Source organism: Camelus bactrianus, chromosome 7 (genome assembly GCF_048773025.1).
Source record: "Camelus bactrianus isolate YW-2024 breed Bactrian camel chromosome 7, ASM4877302v1, whole genome shotgun sequence".
NCBI classification, from domain to species: Eukaryota; Metazoa; Chordata; class Mammalia; order Artiodactyla; family Camelidae; genus Camelus; species Camelus bactrianus.
Window position 1 is genome coordinate 79866037 of NC_133545.1, and position 20551 is coordinate 79886587.

The following is a 20551-nucleotide window of genomic DNA, read 5'->3' on the forward strand; positions in this document are numbered from 1 at the left end:
CACATCCTTCAAATAAAGCAGCCCCACTTCTCCAAATCTGTTCTGTGTGTTGAGAGCGGGTGACAAGAAGGGGCGAAACATGGGCTCTGGAGCAGCCTGGCTGGACTTGAAACCCCCCCCCCGCCCCCGGATTTGTGACTTTGGACAAGTTACCAACTCTCAGTATGTCACTGGTGGGACGGGGGAGTTCATACACGTTAGCACAGGGCTTGGCTGTGGTGTAGTGGGCTTTGTACTCTGCGTATGCTGAGTACTGCATAGAATCCTGCTGCGTTATTAACCCAAAAGTTGCAACTCCCCAAAGAGAGTTTTGTTTCGTTTCCTCTAGAAGGAAAATGGGCGTTGGATTAGGTCTTACGTGACTCCCACAGGGTGGTAGTGAAAATGCCAGCTCGGGGACTCTAAGATCGGTGATCCTTTGGTCATCTGGCCTGGCCAGGTCAGGACTCCTTCCTACATCGCCCTGGTGAAGAGCCCGTACCTGAGCTCAGATACGTCCAGGACACCCCTCTGCGGCTGCCTTTCTGTGTCAAACAATGGCCATCGGATGAGGAGTGGACAAAAGCGTGTGTTTTCAAGGTTGTTTTAACCAGGCAAAGAATGCTAGCATGATAACAAAAGAAAAAATGTAAGATTTTAACATTTACTCACAGGAAATATTTATGTTTTTCTGTATTCCTTTTTAGACCTTGTCATTATATATGTATCATTTTACCATTTGGGTAATGACTCCATTACCATTTGCGTAATTATTATCCAATTAAATTTAGATATTCTCAGGCATTTTCTATTTTTCTAAAGAGGTGTCAGAATGATCCATTTTAAACACTATGCAATATTTTACCAAGTTCAGTACTGTAACAAACTATTTTCCAACATTTGTGTATTTTAAAATGTAATGCGTATTTTCATTCATTAATCTTTTTAAAAAAATTACATCTTCAGGCTATATCCCAGGAATATATTGAGTCAAAAGGGGATGAATATTTTGGAACCTCTTTATATGGGTTTTCAAACTGCTTTCCAAAAGGCTTATGACAATGCACATGTCCTAAATCCATATAATGTTGTCACTACAGACTTACCAGCATTGAGTAAATCCTTCACATTATTGTTTTGCAAATTTAATAGATGAAAGTAGTATGTCATTGCTATTTTTGAATCAAAAAACTTCCACTGTTCTTGGTGAATTCTTTCTGGAACTACAGAGTAAACTAGCAGAGTTTCAAATACGTAAGAGTCAGATCAAGTGAAAATTCATTGGAAAAATAATACGTAAGTGTAGGGTATTACTTTGAAAGGCATTCAAGTGCCTTAGAGGAAGTCCAAACCAAATGAAATTTTCTCTCTAAAATCTCACAGAATACAATTTCCCTTTTTGTTTTTTGTTTTTTTGTTTTTTTTGGGTTTTTTTTTTGCTGCAAGTCAGTCTTCTTTTCTGGAATAGAACATGTTTCTGTGCAACTGGTTCAGGAAATTTCTGACCCTGCTTAAGAGGAAGAAAAATGCTGTGAAAGTCCACATCTTGGTTCCACTGGAAAGTGAGCTGGGATTGTCTGTTTCCTTGCAGTCGCTTCTGACGGCACAGCAGTTAGCCTCTGCTGTCGCCGGTGTAATGCCGGGAGGCACGCCAGCCCTCAACCAGCCCATCCTCATCCCCTTCAACATGGCCGGACAGCTAGGAGGGCAGCAAGGACTGGTCCTCACACTGCCTACTGCGAACCTCACCAACATCCAAGGGCTGGTGGCAGCAGCTGCAGCCGGAGGCATTATGACCCTGCCATTGCAAAATCTACAAGGTAACCAACCGACCCACTGTGTCCCTGTGCCACATAGGGCTCTAGCCACTGGCCAGAGTTCTCTGAAGTGGACAAGTGTCCTGAAGGTTGAATTTGGTTCAGAGTTGCTTCCACCACAAAGGCTGTGGAAGGCTGATGTAGGAAGCAAAATTTCAAGTTGTCTGTCTGAGTTTGCTCAAGACATGGGCTTTATCAATCCTCATTTCTTAACATTGATTTGAAACCTTTCGGGTCTTCTGGAAGCACTTATGAGCAATCATTGTAGGATATGTCAAAAACTTAGATGTAAAAGTATTGTGCTGTAATTTGAGGACCTGATTCATAATCTCATGAGTACTTCAATTTAGCCGTCTGTGAAGAAAGGTTAGTCTGTTAGTTTGTTTGTCTGTGAAGTGTTCGGAACATTCAACTATAAGGTATCATTTGGAATAATTAACTTATTATTTTTCTTACTGAGTGTATTTTAGTTATAATTATTAAACAAAACATGTCATTTGAGGTCATATAGGTCATATTCTGTATTGAGAAAAAGAGACATATATCGAGCTTTTATATGGGCATATAATAAGAGTTGGACTCTAATTTTACTCAGGAAGGGTAGTTCTCTTGATATTATGAAGGTTTTGACTTTTCTCTAAAAGATTTGGTAACAATGACTAATAGTTCAACTTACAAAAGGTCAGAGGAAGAACTATTATGGTGGAAAATGGCTCAAATATGATTAGAATACCAAACAGGGGAAAACAAATTTATTTTGGACTGGTCAAAGGTGGTCGCTTTTCCATTGATATAAATGTTCGCAATTACGTTCCTTTTTTACAGAATGAGAGTTTGGTTGGGCACGTTGTCAGAAAAGCAATTTAAAGTACTTCTTTAGTTGGTCAAAAGTCAGGGCTCCTTATAATCTGCTAAACTGGTCAGTGTCAGCCCGTAGATTAAGAAATAGACCCAAGTCAGACCTGGTTAACTCTTGACCCAAACTTCTTTGCACATTCTGTGTCCTAATCTCTCACTCATTGTTGCCACTTCCTGACTTTCACTTTAATGTTTTAAAACAAAGTCTCTCATATACCATTAAATTGTGCCAAGAAACCTGCCTTTCATAAATCATGCATGCCCAGGACACGCTAATGCACAAACTTTGCTTGTTTCAAATTTGAGAGTGCCTGGGAAGGCAGGATCTCAAGATTAAGCAAATAAGGCAGGAATAAACAAGGTGAAAGCAAAAGCAACAGAGTGTAGGGAGAGGCTTTTTAATGTAGGTGGATGATGAAATCTTAATGAAGAAACGGGCATTATCAAAATGCAACCTTCCATTTGGAACATTTGTGCTTATGGGAATATTGAATATTATAAATAAACATAAGCTCGTGGAGCTCCTAGGTCATGAATTAATCCCCTGCTTGGTTAAAAGGGATCCCAAAGACAGAGTCCACAAAACCAGGCTTGTTCTGTCTTTCTTATGGTTTGGTGTTAGGATTTTAGGTCCTGGTTATTTTTAAGTGTTTCAAATGAGTGACTGGTCCAATGTGGACTTCCAACAAGATTTTTTCTCTCTCTCTTTTTTTCAATATCAAATTTTGTATTAGCTTATAGTTGGGAATTTGGTTCTTTGGGGCACCATTGGTTGCAGAAGATGAATCCTAAGTTTTGTGTCCTGATTAAGTGGTTTCAGCAAGAATGCTGGCTGTTTGTATCCGTTGGTGCTTCTCACACAATTTCCCTATCGGCCTCGTTTTGAGAAGAATATTGGAGTTACGGTCTTGTCTACTATACAAGTGCAAGGGGACACGTCTCCTCTTGTCTCCTTTGAAATTTCAGTAATGCTGGAGGGGAGGCAAGGAGATCATTAAATAATCACCTCCTGGTTGCAAGTCAGCCAGATATAGGAAGAGCTTCCTAGACACTTTTCACACTCAAGCATCTCCTCCCACACTTTTTTCTTTGATATCCTTATGAATGAATCTCAACTCCTAAATCACTGTTCGGATCCAGGAAAGTTCTACCTTCTGGTTTCCTTGGGCTTTTTGTTCGTTTCGTATCTTCTTATAAAGTTCTTCACTACCCAGACCTCACTCTTCTGAGAAGAAACCAACCACGCTGTTTGGCCGGGAACTGGAGGTTTTCCCAGGACATGGGACTTTCTCTGTTGAAACCAGGAAAGTCCCAGACCAACCAGAAAGGGTCAGTGTCCGTGCAAGAAGTCCAAGGGCAGTAGGGTAATCAGGGAAATGTCTCATCTCTCCCAGGTGACCAAGATCGGTGCTCACCACCTGAAGGGCAATGCCAGTCGGCCACCTTGTTGGCCAGCAGCCAACCCAAGGATGCTCTCACCACCTTTAGGAAACCAGCTGTAGCCCTTAGCAATCCCTAGGCAGTGGCTAAGGCCTGTGTGGCTTCCCAGGTTATGTCACGGAAGGTCGTGGGGCTTGGAATGGTGGGTGGATGGCTGGTGACCACCGAGAGTCGTCTGCAGGGGTCCTGGTTGACTTTGAGCCAGTTCTCAGTGTCCTTGAGTCTCATCCTTTTTCAAGGGTGGCTGTCTTGTAAATGTACCTCCGAATGAGTCCTTGTGCACATTTATACAGTCAGCAGGGTAGAATGCTCCGTGCCCTCCCCATGTCTGGCTTCTGGACAGTGAGCGTGGTAACTTCAGCCCAAGGCTTTTAAGAGTCTTTTAAAACAACCAGTAAATCTGCCCACTTATAATAGAAAGCCCGCCTTCTCTTGGGGTGGTTTTTATAAGACAGGTTTGATTAGCGAGTGTGAGGGGAACGGACTGAAGTGTTAAACGCCTGGTCAGAAGTGGGGCTTGTTTCCATACGATGAACTTAGTTCCGGTTGGTTCCTCTTTTCCTCACTGTAAAGCATTAAGATCTTACTCATGAAATAAGTCTGCCAACTGGAATTGTCTCTTGATTATACCCCAACTTTCCTGCCCAGCCCTTCAACCTGTCCTTTCTTTGAGCTCAAAAAGTTACAAACTGGCTAAGGAAAAAAAAAAAAAAAGACCAACATCAGTTTCTTAATGGTTTGGAATTCAGGGATGAGTTTTCAAGTATTTTCCTCTTTACTAAAGGGATTGATAGCCGGTTCATTTGCATTCCTTACCAAGTGACATGGAATAGCTCTCAGAGCCTCTGAGGCCGTGATTCATGCATGGATTTTAATGAGCACTAATGACATGTTACACTGAGAGTGGCTTTTCTCTGCTGAGGCAGCGAGGGTCCTATCACTCTCTCCTCTGCTACGTGTGGTCCCCAGACCAGCGGCATCGGCATCTTACCAGGCTCTGCCCCAGACGCCCTGAACAGAATCTGCATTCTTAACAGGAGATTCTTACGCTCACTAAAGTTTAAGAAAAGCCTGATCTCAGGAGCTTTTTCCAAACTCCTTTGGCTCCTGCCCCACCATCCCCAGCAGCCGCCTCCGGATTCTGAGCATCTTAGGGTCGTGGGGAGTCATGTGGCCGTGATAAGCACCTTCATTAATTCTGCTCTCTCTTGCCCCCCAGGCCTCTCAATGAGGATGATAACCAAAAGGAATAATGTATCTGAGAACATTTTCACTCCTGTTGGGACAGTTATATCCCCAAGACCAAGAGGCGTTCTTTTGAATAAAACATATGGAAGCTCTTGCTTGGAGATTTTATTCAGCAAAAGCTTTGCATTGCTGACAAAGAGACCACGTTGCCCTGCAGAAAACCCGTCTGCACAGCCTGGGGATCATTTTCCCTTTCTCCTCAGATCCTTCCGTGGGAGAAAGAGCCCACTTCTGTCTCATCAATGATGGGGTCTTCCTTAAGAACACGGACGGGCGTAAGGAGTGAGAAATCTTGTGGACCAGCCCTGCAGCCCTGGGGATCCTGGGGATCCTGGGCTGAGGTTTGGGGACTAGAGAGTCCAGTGGACCACTACTAGGAGGCATCATTCCCCGCTCTGAGCAGGCAGGCGTCTATCCCCACTCCCAGGGTGACTGATAACCTCTCCTCTCTCCCCCAGCTCCTCCTCATGACTCTCTTTACTGCATCGGTTGACTTTCCACTAACCCCTAGTTTTGGTTCACTCGTGTTGCATTTTGTCTCCTTGGAGTACGTGCATCTTCCAGCTCATGTACCTCTCAGGATCTCTCCATTACTCTCTCTCTCTCTCCATCATCTCTATCTTCATCCCTATCTCCAAGTCGATCTAAAATTCAAACTCCTCGAAAGTCAAATTCCTGTTGAGCTGAGACTTTTCATTCTAGGCTACCTACCTGGTCAGACTAGAGGTGACTGCTTGCTTTGAAGTGTTCGTTCCTGTCCAATCAGCTGTAATCTGGGGAGGAGGGGAGAAATCAGAATGACATGGTCTGGAATGCAGCAACATGCTTAAGAAAGCACTAGGACCTCCTATGGTCTGAACTTGGAGATGCCAAAGCTGGGGTCTGGGTTCTGGGTATTTTAAAGAAAGTTTTGGGAAATCCTGGTTGGGATGGAAGACCAGAAATGCTCTAAATTCAGATACGAACTAGAAATTACTAATTCCTCAACATCCCATGTTCTTACATGAAGTAGGTGTCGTTTTGTGTTCTCACTTACCTTTGAGAGCCCTTCCCCCTTCCAGACACTTTCCACCATCACTGCTCAGGGTCCCTCCACTCCTGTGACCTTTGTCTATCCTGTGCTCGTAGGAATTTGGTTGCAGGTGCCTGTCTGCAAACACATACCTGTGAAATAAGACTAATCATGACTATTAACCTCAAAGAAAGAAAATGTCAAAGTTGCTGTTGCATACTTTATAAACTCCTTTAAATCACTGTCTGCCATTTTCCTTATTAGTTTGAAACCCAGATATCTATACTAAAAACATACTTTGCAGTTGTCCTAGGGTGGGAACTAGATTATTATTTGATGTGGCAAAATAAAGTCCCCACTCTGGAACTCATGTGAATGTGTTAGACTGATTGCTTTTTTTTTTTTTTTTTCTTAAGATTTAGGCAGAAAAGGTAGGTTAAAAACAACCTCAACATGAGTGACAACAACAGCAAAGGGGCTAATGGAGCAGCAGAGGTGGGTCAGCTTCTAGGACAGATGATTCAGGTTAGTGACCTGGACCCATCGCACAGGCTGAGATGACCCACTAATCACCTGTGGGCAACTTAAATGGAGAATATAAATGTGCTACGTAGGAGATTTACATCAAAGTGTGAACATTGCAGTTAAGTCAAGCATCACTTTTAAATTAATGACCAGAAATACATTAGAAATTGCCGCTTACCCTGAACACGGAAAAGCAATTAGGTTCAAGGCGAGCTGAAAAAATCAAGACTAAGGTTGGTTTTCCTGCCCTTGCCGCTGGCCAGGGGAAGTCTGGTCTGGGTCTCTCCAGCTCTCCAAATTAAAGTCTGTAGAGGGTGAAGGATGTGGGAAGGGTTTGGGGGTTAGGAATTTCATGTGATAAGTGACACTGCATTTCCTCTTTGTTTTGTTGTTGTTGTTTTAACTGAGGTATCATTTACACGTAATAATCGTGGATCTTAAGTGCACAGTCCAGTGAGTTTTGGTAATTGTTTACACCCAAGCAAACTCCATCCACCACGATCAATAACAGAGAACATTTCATTATCCCCAAATGTTCCCTCGTGTCCCTTTGTAGTCAGTCTCCTCCGTCCAACCAGGCAAGCCTGATCTGCTTTGTGTTGTTACCCATTAGCTTTGTTCTAGAGTGTCGTATAAATGGATTCATCACAGTACGCATTCTTTTGTATCTGGCTTTTCTTGCCAGATAATGTTTCTGAGATGCACCCGTATTGTTGTGTGTGTCAAGAGTTCCTTTATTTTCATTTCCCAGTAGTTTCCATCATGAGAATATGCCCCAGTTGGTTTATCCATAGCCGTTCCCACATCCCAGTAGGAAGACAAGGAGAAAGTCTCCACCCCGGGGGGAGCGGGTGGAGTTCCTCCAGTGGGCATTTCTTGGAATTCACCTTTGGCCACTCTTCCCTTTGGCCCTTGGGAGAGTCTTCTCTGTCCATTGTCTTCCTTGGCTACATTTGAAGAGAAAGTTGAGGCATATACCTTTCTTTGGGGGCTTCCTCAATCTGTGTATGGCTTATGGAAGCTTGAGTGCTGAAGGTTGCTTGAAGTTTCCAACATTAAAGATTTGTAGCTACTTGGCGAATCCAGCCCCCTCAGAAACCAAGAATACTTCTGACCTTTTTGCTTTCAGTCTGTTCCTTGGGCTGAAGTGTTTTCTAAGACATATATCTTCAGTCTGATTTATTTTGCTTTCTCACCCCAACGCACCCCTCTTTCAATTCAGTCAGCCTCTGTGAGGGCCCTCTGGCCTCCTCAGTGTTCTTTAAACATACTCCTACCCAAGGGCCTTTGCACAGGCTGTTTCCTCGGCCTGTAAAACTGTCCCCAGGAAGCATCAAGCCTACTTCCTTGTCCCAGCCCCAGTACTCCTGTTCCTCCCACCTGGCTTTACTTTATCACCTCTGTCCATAATACTTATTACCTTCTTTCTTTCTATTACCCTAAAAATCTCAAAAAATGGTTGTCTTGTTTTTTCCTTTCTTTCTTTTTAAGCACTTTGGGTCCTGTCTGTCTTAGCATGTAGAGTGGTGGAGACAGATGCTTGGCTCTGGTGCTGTAGAGGTTATCTGCATATGATGTGTTTAGAATATGTATTGTTTGTGTCTGGCTCTGTCCTGGGATAAGCATCTTTGTTTGGTTCACTGATGCGGTGCAAGATACTCAAGAATGAATGATGGATGAATGCATGAATGAAGAAACATGCACCCAAATATTCATAGCAGACTGTTTATAGTAGCCAAGACATGGAATCAACCCAAGTGCTCATCAACAGATGATTGAATTAAAAAGATGTGATATATATGTATATATACACAATGGAATATTACTAAGCCATAAAAATGAAATCCTGCCATTTGCAGCAACATGGATGGACCTAGAGAATATTATGTTTAGCAAAATAAGTCAGAAAAAGACCAATACTATAGGATATCACTTACGTGTGGAATCTAAAAGATAATACAAGTAAATGTACATGCAAAACAGAAACAGACTCACAGATATTGAAAACAAACTTGTGGTTACCAAAGAATGGGGGCAGGGGGAGGGACAAATTAGGGGTATGGGATTAACAGATACAAACTGCTGTATATAAAATAGATAAGCAACAAGGATATACTGTATAGCACAGGGAATTATAGCCATTATCTTAAAATAGCCTATAAGGGAGCATAATCTGCAAAAATGCTGAATCATTAAAAAAACCCGCTACACACCTGAAACTAGCATCATAGCGTAAATCAACTATATGTCAATTTAAAAAATTAGTAGGAGTTAGTCAATTAAAGAGAAGTTAAGAGGGTTTTCAGTGTAGAGGAGGGAGGAACAGGGGATCTACACAGTTCTGTGGACGGTTTTGGCTGTTGTTGAAGCAAAGATTAGGAGTCTGACATGGCAAGAAATCAGACTGGATGAGCAGGAAGCACGGGTGACCCTGGAGGGTCTTACATGCCTTTCCTGTGCACATTGAGTGGCCATCATAAGACCTGACATGTTAGAGACACATACTTAAAGGTAATGCAATTATGCCATGATATTTGCATGGATTCAGGGTTGTGTTTACTTAGGGATGCCTGTGTAATTCCAAGGATTCAAAGCAGCTTGTAATACAGGAAACATGAAAGACAAAAGCTGTTTATTAGAAAAGGAGGAAACCTAGACGAAGGTTTGGAACGAGAGGATGAGTCAAAGGGGAGGCACATCCCATTACACAGTTTTAATTATTTGATAGTAAAAAGAATCACACCAGCTTACTAAGAAATAGGCTTATTTATTTTTGTTTTTGTTTTTTTTTTTTTTACTAAGTTTGTTTGTTTGCTCAACAAACACTTAGTGAGCTTTCGTAGTATTCTAGGCCTTGACCTTGACTTGGGATATAGCAGTAAACAAAGCAAAGAGGATCCCTGAAGTCCCTTCTGTGCCTGTGTGGGGAGAAGAGTGATGGAAGGATGGAGGGTGTCAGGAGTGGGGATGTGATGTATTTCTATCAGTGTCGGTCCCCCCACTGGACAAAGCCCCAAAGGACATGAAGGGCTAAGCTGTACTATATGATGTTTAGGGGAAGCGTGTCCCAGAGTGAACTCCTAGGTGCTTAGAAAACTTAATCATATAGTTTTTTAGTGAAGAAACATCAAACAGCCTGATGGGTAGGGCATTTACCTTTTAGCTTTCACTAGGTTAACGCTTCAGGAACAAACTGGCACCAAATCTCAGCCAGGGACAACAAAGGTTTACTTTTTCTGGGAATCTCACCAGCCATGTTGGCTGCAGGTGGGCAGTGGCTCTGTTGCACATCTTCTGTCTGGGATCCAGGCTGAAGGACCAGCCTCTCTCTGTGGCGGGACCACAATGGCTCTTAAAACTTTGGCTCAGAAGTGGCACACGTTACTTCTGCTCACATCCTATTGGCCAAGCAGGTCATCTGGTTAACTCACTGCCAGTGGGAATGAAAATACTTCTAAGGGGAGGCGGGAAGAGCACATAATGGAAGCTGTATTACAAGGGGCCATGGTGCTCAGTGGCCATGGCATTAAAGATACACTGCATGAATATTGACTTAGGTGACCTTTAATATTCCTTCTGACACTGGGATTCCGACACCCATTAGGATACATGGACTCTCCGTGTAATTCCTTAGAACACAACGCATGAACAATTTCTCAGAGTAATAAAATTCCAACAATAAATACAAAAATAAATAACAAATATATGGAACAATTGGAGACTATTTAATACAGCGAATGAGCACATATAAGCGTACAACTCCATTTATGTAACATTCAGGGAAAGGCACAATTATAGGGACAGAGAGGAGATCAGTGGTGACCAGTGACGGGGGTGGTAGGAGCTGAGTGTCAAGGAGCACAGGGAGTTTGGGTGGCTGGTGCAACTCTTCTCTAACTTGACCACCGTGGTGGGTACATGACCGTGGGTGTTCGTCAAAGTTGGACAACTGTCCGCTAGAAAGGGTGAATTTCACTGTGTGGAGAATATACCTCAATATTACTTTTTTAAAAAGGTAAGTGGGTGCTGTGGTGCTTATGAAATACCACTAAAATACCAATTTATTTTAAAACATTTAAAAATGTGTGTGAGTACAAAACTGCTAATGGAGTGAAAGCTCGAAAAAGCTTCCCAGAAATGAGACTCAAGTTCTCCCATTAAAGAAAGCGTTAATGGCTCTGTTTCTCAGATGCAGAAGCTAATGCTAAAATAATAAAGATTTCAAATGTACACAGTTCGATCCTAATCATTTATAAAAGAAGCCCAAACACACATGCCCCACAGAGAGAGGGAAAGAAAAATACTGTATACAACACAGTGCCACTGGTAGACTGGTAGACTCTAGACAATGAGAGATGATGGGTGATTGCTTGCTTTCTTAAAGTTTCCACGTTAAATATTATTTCAGAATATTCTGTATTAATCAGGGCGCAAGATCGTATTCAAAACATCATTACTAGCGTTGGCAAAGTTAGGTCTATGGGTCTGTTATCTTGACTTCAAACTACGTTTTTAAAAAGCATCTCTCGGTTGAGAGGGTGTAGTACAAGTGGTAGAGCACGTGGTTAGCATGCACAAGGTCCTGGGTTCAATCCCCAGCACCTCCTCCAAAAATAACTAAACAAATGAACCTAATCCATCCCCCCCCAAAAAAGGTAGAAAATAATAATTAAAAAATAATTTTTAAAAAATTTAAAAATTAAAAAAGCATCTCTCAACTCAAAGTGGATTAACTCATAAACTAAAAGCAACACAACCAAAAGCAACCCTATGCATTCATTACAGATGAGCAGTAGTTAATATAATGGCATTGCCTTTACATGTGCTCGATTTTATTGATCAAAGGAGAAAGTGTGATTTGGTTGGGGGGAGGCATGGGAATGTGTCCTGAGCATTCTGGTAGCATTTCCAAAGGACAAAAGAATTAGGTGGCCAGGTGTGCTGTCTTTCCTTGTGATTTACTTTGGTGCTAGTCTAGTGATGCCCACAGAAGGAAGTCACATCCCCAGGAGCGTGATGTCCTTGAGAACAGAGGTCTAATGCCACTCCCAGAACGGGCAGGGCAGTACCTGCCACAGACCAGAGATTATGGGCCCTGGCTTTGAGTGAGCAGTGATTTCTCAGCCTCTGGGATGTGGCTTGCAGTCTGAAAGTCCAGTATTAAAAATACCTAGAGCATAAATTCATATTCGCAACATTATTCAGAAGGGCCCATACCATACAATAATACCAAATCCACCATCAAGAAGTTAAGAAAAGTTGTTGCAATGTGTCTTACTTTGGCAGTTTTTCAAACCGTCAGCCTTTTTATTTCAAATACCTGAAGAGCCCTTTCTGCAGTACATTATCCTTGATGCAGGCGTCACTGAGGCACCAGGGCATGGATTAAACTGGAAGCACGCGAATGAAAAGTATGACTAGTATAGTGTGTATTTAAGAGATACTGTCAATGGAATAAAGCATTGTCAAAGGATAATGGGTTCCAGCTGCCACATAAATGTCAAAGCAAAGCCAAAGCGTTTATTTTCAAAGCAAAAGGCAGGGAAGTAATGTGATCCCCAGTTTGCACATAATGAGGCTGTAAATCCATCAGGGCTCTTGATGGCATCTATTGACGTGTGTACACCCAGATGTGCAAACTGGGTTAGATTCCAAGCCGATCATAAGAACTCTTTTCCAAGATGGCTGCCGAGAGAATGGTACCCACGTCTGAAAAGGGAGAAGACTGCTTGAAATGCTTCTCAGTGTCACTCCATTACCAAGGATGAGGGGGAACTGGGATTGTTCGTTCCAAAGTCCTCTGGCACCACAATAAAGAGGACTTCTGTGTCCAAGGGAAGTGTGTGGGAGCAAGAAATGGGGAGGTATTGAAAACAGAGAAATGAGAGAGGGTCCCCAATTCCCCTCTGCCCATTGTTTAGAGCATGGAGCACCAGTGCTCTCCAAGAAAGCCCTGTCTTCTCTTATGTGTGTAATACTTGCAGGACAGATTCCCAGTGAGAGGTCACAGCTGTTATTTCTCAGGGAAAAGCTAAACCTCACTTCCTCCAATGACCTGTGCACAAAGATTGATTGATCAATTTCACAAATACTTACTACGCATCTCCTATTTCCCAGGCACTTTGGTAGGCACTTCAGTCTAGTTAGGAAGGAGGCTATCACAGTAATCCAGGAGGGAAAGGGTCCTGCTGGCAGTGACAAAAAGCAGAGGGCTGATTTAGGAGATGTTAACGAAGTGGGACTTGGTGATGGATTAAATGTAGAGGGATCAGAGGAAAGAGAGAGAGACCGTTAGTTCAGCTGGATGTGATTAGCTCCAGTTTCCTGTGGAAAATCTAAACGGAGATACCAGTAGCCAGTTGGAAATACATGGAACTAAAATTCAGAATGGGGTTAGTGCTAGAAATCCCGGTGTAGACACCATCGATGAATATGACGGAAGTCATGGAGGGAAGAAATTTCTGAGGGAGAAGAGATTAGGGAAGGAATATAACAGTTCAAGGCATTGGAAGAGGAAGAAGGAAGAGTTCCTGACATGCGGGTTGTTCTCCTTCAGGTTTGGCAGGGGCTCCCTTCACTCTCTGTGTTTGGATTCCTTTCATTGGACATAATCTACACGTTCACATTGGCGCTTCTGATTGTTGCTCATCCTGTATAGCCAGAGTGCAATAAGAAGGAGACAAAAAAGAAAAAAGTACCCTCTAAGATATGCCAAGTTTCCATGTATAAAGAAGTTATTTTAAGAGTTTCTACATAAAAGCTTTAACAGTTTTGTTCTTTTGCTGAAAGGTTACTCAACTGATTTAAATCTAGTATTTTAAAATGTAGCTGTAGCCTTAAAATTCTCAAAATGAAAATGTCGGAATCCTTTTTTCCCCCCTTCCTTTCTTCTTTTTTTAAAGCACTTTGGGTCATGCCTATGGCAGCTAGATAATATAGTTTTAATTTTTGACAATGAGAGGGGTGGGGTATAGCTCAGTGGTAAAGCATACAAAAGGTCCTGGATTTAATCCCCAGTACCTCTATTAAAAAATTAAAAATAAAACTTTCCAAAACAAAAAAACCCAGAGAAAAAACTGGCAATGATTTATCTTGGAAAATGATGTCTTATTGTAAGCAAAAGTAATCTCTGAAAACATTATGGTTCCACATTCACTTTTTCCTTGGGTTTCATGTCATCTTCTCCCAAATGATATTAATCAACAGGGCTCACCAAGTTTATAGCCTAAACTAGGAAAAGAAAAGAAAAAAAAAAAAAAACAGAACTGACTATGGTTGCCATTTGTCACTAGATTAGGATACGCACAAATACACGGGTCCATTAACACGTTCTTATGCATCTCTGTTCCCCTGTGTGCCGTTATTTCAGAAATTCTTAGCAAAACATATATATATTCAACATTTGACATAAGATAATTTGGGTTTGCTGTGTTTGGAAAATAACTCACGTGGGAGAAAGTTGCGTTAAATAAATAATAGAGATAAAATTTATCCTTCCATATATTTCAAAGCTAATGTCGCTAACTTACGATGGAATGGTAACATGAAGACACAGTGCTATAATTTGATTGATTTGTTTTGACAGCAGCCAAATAATTGAGAGTGAAAGGTGTCAGCACAGATGAAATATTGTATAAGCCACGTTCAGAAGGCAACCCCGGCAGCTGCAGCAACTGGAGGTTTATTTTCTTTGATTCGGAACTGGTACTCACCTCCAGTTTATTATGAAACCATGAAAGGTGCATGACTTCCCCAACTAGGGAGACTTTTATGGAGAGGCTGGAAATAGAAGTTTGTCAAGTCGTTGAACAATGGATGTGGACAAAAGGACAGGATGGCTGAGCTGAGTGATAGCAGCTGGTCCCTTTCTTTTGCAAGTTGCTGCTCTCTGGCATTTTACCTCATTTGGAAGTGGTTCTGAGTCAGAGCAAATATTAGATCCTATTTTCCAGCTCCTTGACAGGAGATGGGCAAAAGACACAGCTGTGCATAGCACCATTTCTGAGCCCAGATCAGGGGCACTTACACCCAAATGAAAATCCAAATGCCTGCTAAGAATCAGATTTGAGGTGCTTGGTTAATATAGTAGCTAAATGGTCAGGGGAAGATTAATTAGGAGAAAGTCTCTGTCCGTAGGCAACCCTGGAGCACGGTGGTTAGCAGAGTGAGCCTTGAGCTGCACTGGCCTGGTTTAATTCCACCTCTGCAGCTTGTTACCAATGTGTGTGTCCTGACTTCTGAGATTTGTTTTCCTCAGATATTTTATGGGGTGGTTTTAAGGATTAAATGTGATACTGTATGGAACATGCCTCAGGTAATGCCTGACGCTTAGTAAGTGCAAAATGAATGAGAACCCCTATTATTACTTAGAGCTGCAAAATCCAGTATGGTAGCCGTGAGCCACGTGTGGCTGTTGGGCATTTCAAACATGGCTACTCCAGATTGATGTCTGCTGTGAATGTAAAACCCATACAACTGCAAACTGTCTCTTTAATATTTTTATCTCGACAACATGTTGAAATGATATTTTGGATACATTAGTTCAAATATAATATATTATTAAAATTAATGTCACCTGTTCCTTTTTAACTTTTTTCTTGGGGATACAAGAACATTTTAAATTATGTATGTGGCTCACTTTTGTGGCTCAAATTATATTTCTCTTGGATTGCACTGGCCTGGCCTGGAGGATCTTGCTAAACCTTATACACATGTGGCACTGATTGAAAGTGGTGTTCATTCAAAAATAATTATAACACATTTAAATTTTGGGCCCCCAGGCAGAAAAATCACACAAAGAACCCTATTTGGTTATCAAAAACTAGAGAGAACACACTTTGTAGATTCTCTCCTATAGTTTATGAACTACTTGGGATTTTTACCAATAGAGAGAGAAAAAGGATACAATTTTTATAAGCAAATTCCACTGATCAGAATCTAACATTCTTTCTTTTTCAAAAATTATTATACTTTGTACTTTGAAATATAGAAGAAATATATATATTATATATAATAAAATGATCTAGAATTAACAACTACTAACATTTTGCCACATTTGCTTAAGATCTTTTATCTTAAAAAAGGAAACATTATAAATAATGCTAAGATCCTCACCTCCTCTCTCCACAGTCAGTCCATGGCATTCCTTCCCTCCTAGAAGTAACCACTCCCTCTCCAGTGCATTGGTTTATAAATTTCCTACATACACACATATAAACATATACATGAAATACATAGTATTATTTTGAATGTATTAAAATTTTCATAATGGTAGCGCATTCTAAATATATATATTTTTACCTTGCCTTTTTCCTTCAAATTTTGCATTTGAGAGTTATTCCTGTTGAAACATGTAGATAGGGATATATCAGAATTTATTTTGATCAGCTTACTTTGTGTTTTTTTTAGCCATACTTTTCCACCTTTCTTGCCTTGTAATGAATATATCATGTTTTCTTTTTTGTTTTCACTGAAGTATGATTGACTTACAGTATTGTATTAGTTGCAAGTGTACAACATAGTGATTTGATGCTTTATACATTATGAAGTGATCACTATGATAAATGTAGTTACTATCTGTCCCATACAGAGTTATTATAACATTATTGACTATATTCCTTATGCTGTATGTTACACCATTATAGCAGGATTTTGGTTTTTTTCCCACCTACTGGATGAGAAGTTCAACATTTATTTTTATTATTTTCGTTGTTTGTTTTGAACATGTGTTTGCTTGAAGGATTTTCAGTATTTTCACTTTTCTTCCTAAATGGTAGTCCCAACTTTTGATCATTTCTTCCATCTTCTTTTTTTATTATTGCCCAGCATTAGTTATTTCACATATTGCTGTGTTTACAAGCTCACTTAGCTTTCATTACATTTGCTTTTTTTTCACTTATCATTATGTCTCGTATCCTGTTCCCTCCAGAACTTTCTGATTCTATTAGTGAAGGTCTCTAAATGATAAATTGAGTTTAATTTGTTTGAAAATGCTTCTTTGTCCTTATTTTTCCTGTTTAGCTAGACTTCGCATTATTAGTTAGTAGTTAGACTGTTTTCAATGAATCAATTATCTCCTAGGTTCTATTTTTGCTGATAATAAATACATTGTCAGTTTCATCGTTATCCTTTCATAGATCAAATGTCTTTTCCAGACGTGCTTGGTATTAAGATTTTTCTCTTTGTCTCTGGGATTCACCAATTTTGCTATGGAAGACTTTGGAATGGAATTATTTTTATGTATCCTGCTTGGAGCTTGTGATTCCTGACATGACAGTCATTATTCTTGATTCTCTCAATTTTTTCCTCCAGGAACTCCTATTACATGCACAGTCTTCCATGTCTCTTAACCTCCTTCACATGTTTTCTATCTCTTTATATTCTGTGCTGCTTTTTTGTGTGATTTCCTTAGACCTGTCATCCAGTTTCCTAATTCTCTCTGCAATTATATTTAATCTCATGTTTAACCTTAACTTTTTCATCTTAAGGACTATGTTATTCACTTCTAGAAGTTGTATTTTTTTTTTAATGGTTTCTATTTTTTCTTGGTTCTCTTTAATCACTATAAATACGTTTATTTTACAATCTTCAGACTGCCTTTTAGCTTAAGTACATGAGGAACTAATTAATTATTGCTGTCTCTTCCTCATAGTAAAATATTTCATTATGTTATAAGTAATCTTTTATCTTGACCTCACTATAAGCAGTGAAATTCATTTTTCTAAGAAATCCTTTAAACTTTGGGTTACATAAGTATTGCTAATAAGAGGCTTTGCACTTGCATCTGCCAAATGCCCAGCGAATTTCACAAATGATCTCTCTGCTTGGGGATATTTGCACCATGTACATAGCATACATTTAGACTGTAAACTATGAAATATGCAGACCCGGGTTTTGATTTCTCATATATATTTGCCCCTACCCAGAGCTTTTAATAGGAATAAACGTCTTTGTTAATTCCCTTGGCTAGTGAACAGGGTTTGCCTCATCTCTTTTCAATGTTGGAGCAGCCCTAAATAACTTCACATTGTTGTGCAATCATCACCACCATCATCTCTAGAACTTTTTCATCTTTCAGAACTGTAACGTGTAAACAATAATTCTCCATTACCTCCTGGCAACCACCATTCTACTTCCTGTCTCTATGAATTTGACTACTCAAGGTACTTCACTTAAGTGGAATTATACAGTATTTGTTTGTGATTGGCTTATTTCACTCCGGTAAATGTCTTCAAGATTCATCCATATTGTAGCATTTGACAGAATATCCTTTTTAAAGACTGAATAATATTCCATTGTATGTGTATACGTCCTTTTGTTTATTCATTCATCAGCAAATAGATACATGGGTTGCTTCCATCTTTTGACTACTGTGAATAATGCTGCTGTGAATATTGGTGTATAAATAGTGTTTGTCCCTGCTTTTAATTATTTGGGCTATATACCCAGAAATAGAATTGCTGGAGCATATGGTAATTCTAGGCTTAACTGCTTGAGGAAATGTTGTACCATTTTTCATAACAACAGCACCATTTTACATTTCTACCAGCAAAGCATAGGGTTTCAATTTTCCACATCCTCACCAGTACTCATTGGTTTCTGTCTTGTTGCTTGTGTTTTGATAATAGTCATTCTAACAGGTGTGAAATGGTACCTCATTGTGGTTGAAGGAGCATTTTTGAGAGAACACTTGATTACTTAATAACAGTTCCCTTATATTTTTTAGTCACATTTAGGTATGATTCCAAATTTTAAAATAACCCTAAGGAGAATATATACTTTAAAAGTTGCCTTACTTCAGCTTCGTGCCCTTCAAATGGTAAATATTATAGTTATAGTATTTGTATAATTGTAGTTGGATTCACATTTCAGGTATATACAAATATGTATATATGCTGGTGAATACTAGCAATATTTACCAGGAGAGAAATTCCTGCAATGCAAATGTTCTTTTTCTGTTGACTTCCATTACAATTCAATATTTCAATGGACAAAAATAATATGTTTACCTATAAATAAAATGAAAATTTTCCTTAAAGAAGATTTTCAGGTAGTGTTCTGCTCAGTAGAAACACTGTTGGAATTCAACGGAAGTATTCTGTGAAGAGATTTGAGAACTAGACAATAATTCTCTTTTTCTAGGCAGTGTTTGTTTTTTTTTTCCAATCTTGAAATCTTACCTACCTTTGAGTGCTAGCTAAGCTCCTTCCTAAGTCAGAAGAATTTCTTCCATGCCAGGGTATTGCTTTATTTAGTGCTTTGAATGCCATGAATATGTCTACCATATTCAAGCTTTGGTCCTGAATATAGTAGACATATAGTAGACATTAGGGAACCACCCTCTAATCAACTGGAGATTTTGTTTACTTTTCTGGTAAATGCTAAGCTCTAGGTTCTGGTTTTATTGTAGCCTAAACTTGTTGTTACTGAAAGCTTCAAGTTATATTTTAAAAAGTAACATGAACATTTCTATCCAATCCTACATGCCTCGTATATTTTTAGACATTTCTGGTGCATTTTCATATGCAAGAGATGGTACTGTTTAAGTCAAGTGATAACTGCAGTTAGTAGAGCTACACTTTACCAGCAAGTTTGGGGGTTTTTTGCATTTTCATAATATACAGTCTGCTCTGTACTCTGGCAGAGAACAGAATGCAGAATAAGGTAAGCAGGTCACATCAAAGGAGAGAGGTGGTGTACAGAAGCCCCTCAAAATCATAAAGTCATTGGTGCTCATAAACTACATTGCACTTTTTTCCAGGAGATAAATGAGTGGGTTGTAAAATAGCATTAATTGTTGGCCAAGTTCCAGTCTGAAAGTTGTATTTCCTAGGCGGTGCTTTTCCAGCTGGAAAAGCCTTGCTCTGAGAATATTTGCAGCTCAAAACACAAATGCTATCACGTTTCTTCAATTTAAAAAAAAAAAATAAGAAACTTCTAACTAATCTACCCTTCCCACCCATTTAGGTCTTCTGCCAAACTCCCCGCTTCATGGGGGTGAAGATGAGGTGCTTGGGGCCGAAAGCTAAGGGGAAATGACAAGATTTCATTTCAGGCTCTCCCCATCACACACATTTTACAGTCACAGAAAGGTGCCTTACCTGATCCCAACTAGCAACTTGACAATATAATTTATTGGTTATAAGATTGATAATCTTATAAAATACAAAACAAAACAACCAACCAAAAAACACTTCTGCTGGAAAAACCAGTAACAGTTGATCAGCCCCCAGAATCTTCGTAATTGCACTCACATAGTACAGGAAAAGGACCTCCCCAACCACCATCACAACTTTTCAGAAATTCTGGGAGTCCCTGAGGAAATGCGACAGAGTCTAGAAGTGCAATTTCCCATCTGAAACCTAGGACAGCCTTCCGTGCTGGTTCTTGCCTCCTGAATTTTCCAGGATATTATGTGACCATGGGATTGACGAATTTACAGTCATCTGTCAACTGTATTTTAAAAATGTGAACTCTAATCACTTCTTACCTGAAATATTTCGGTAGTGTTCACATAAAAAATACCACTTATGGATTTAAAAGAAAAACCTTTAAACTACTTTGAATTTCACAGGCTCTTGGAATACATCAGGAATATTATCAAATGTAAAAACCTATTCAATTCAGAATACCAATAAAATAATAAACTTTTAATTAAGGAGTTAAAACCCAA

At 40.0% G+C, this 20551-nt stretch overlaps 1 protein-coding gene across 1 annotated transcript in view; it reads left to right on the top strand.

The window, feature by feature from the left end:
- The window catches only part of POU6F2 (POU class 6 homeobox 2), a 326831-nt gene that overhangs the window by 106860 nt on the left and 199420 nt on the right, over positions 1–20551 (top strand). Inside the window, 1 exon segment of the mRNA XM_074367687.1 lies at positions 1571–1799. Within this exon segment, the coding sequence (XP_074223788.1) occupies positions 1571–1799 (229 nt within the window).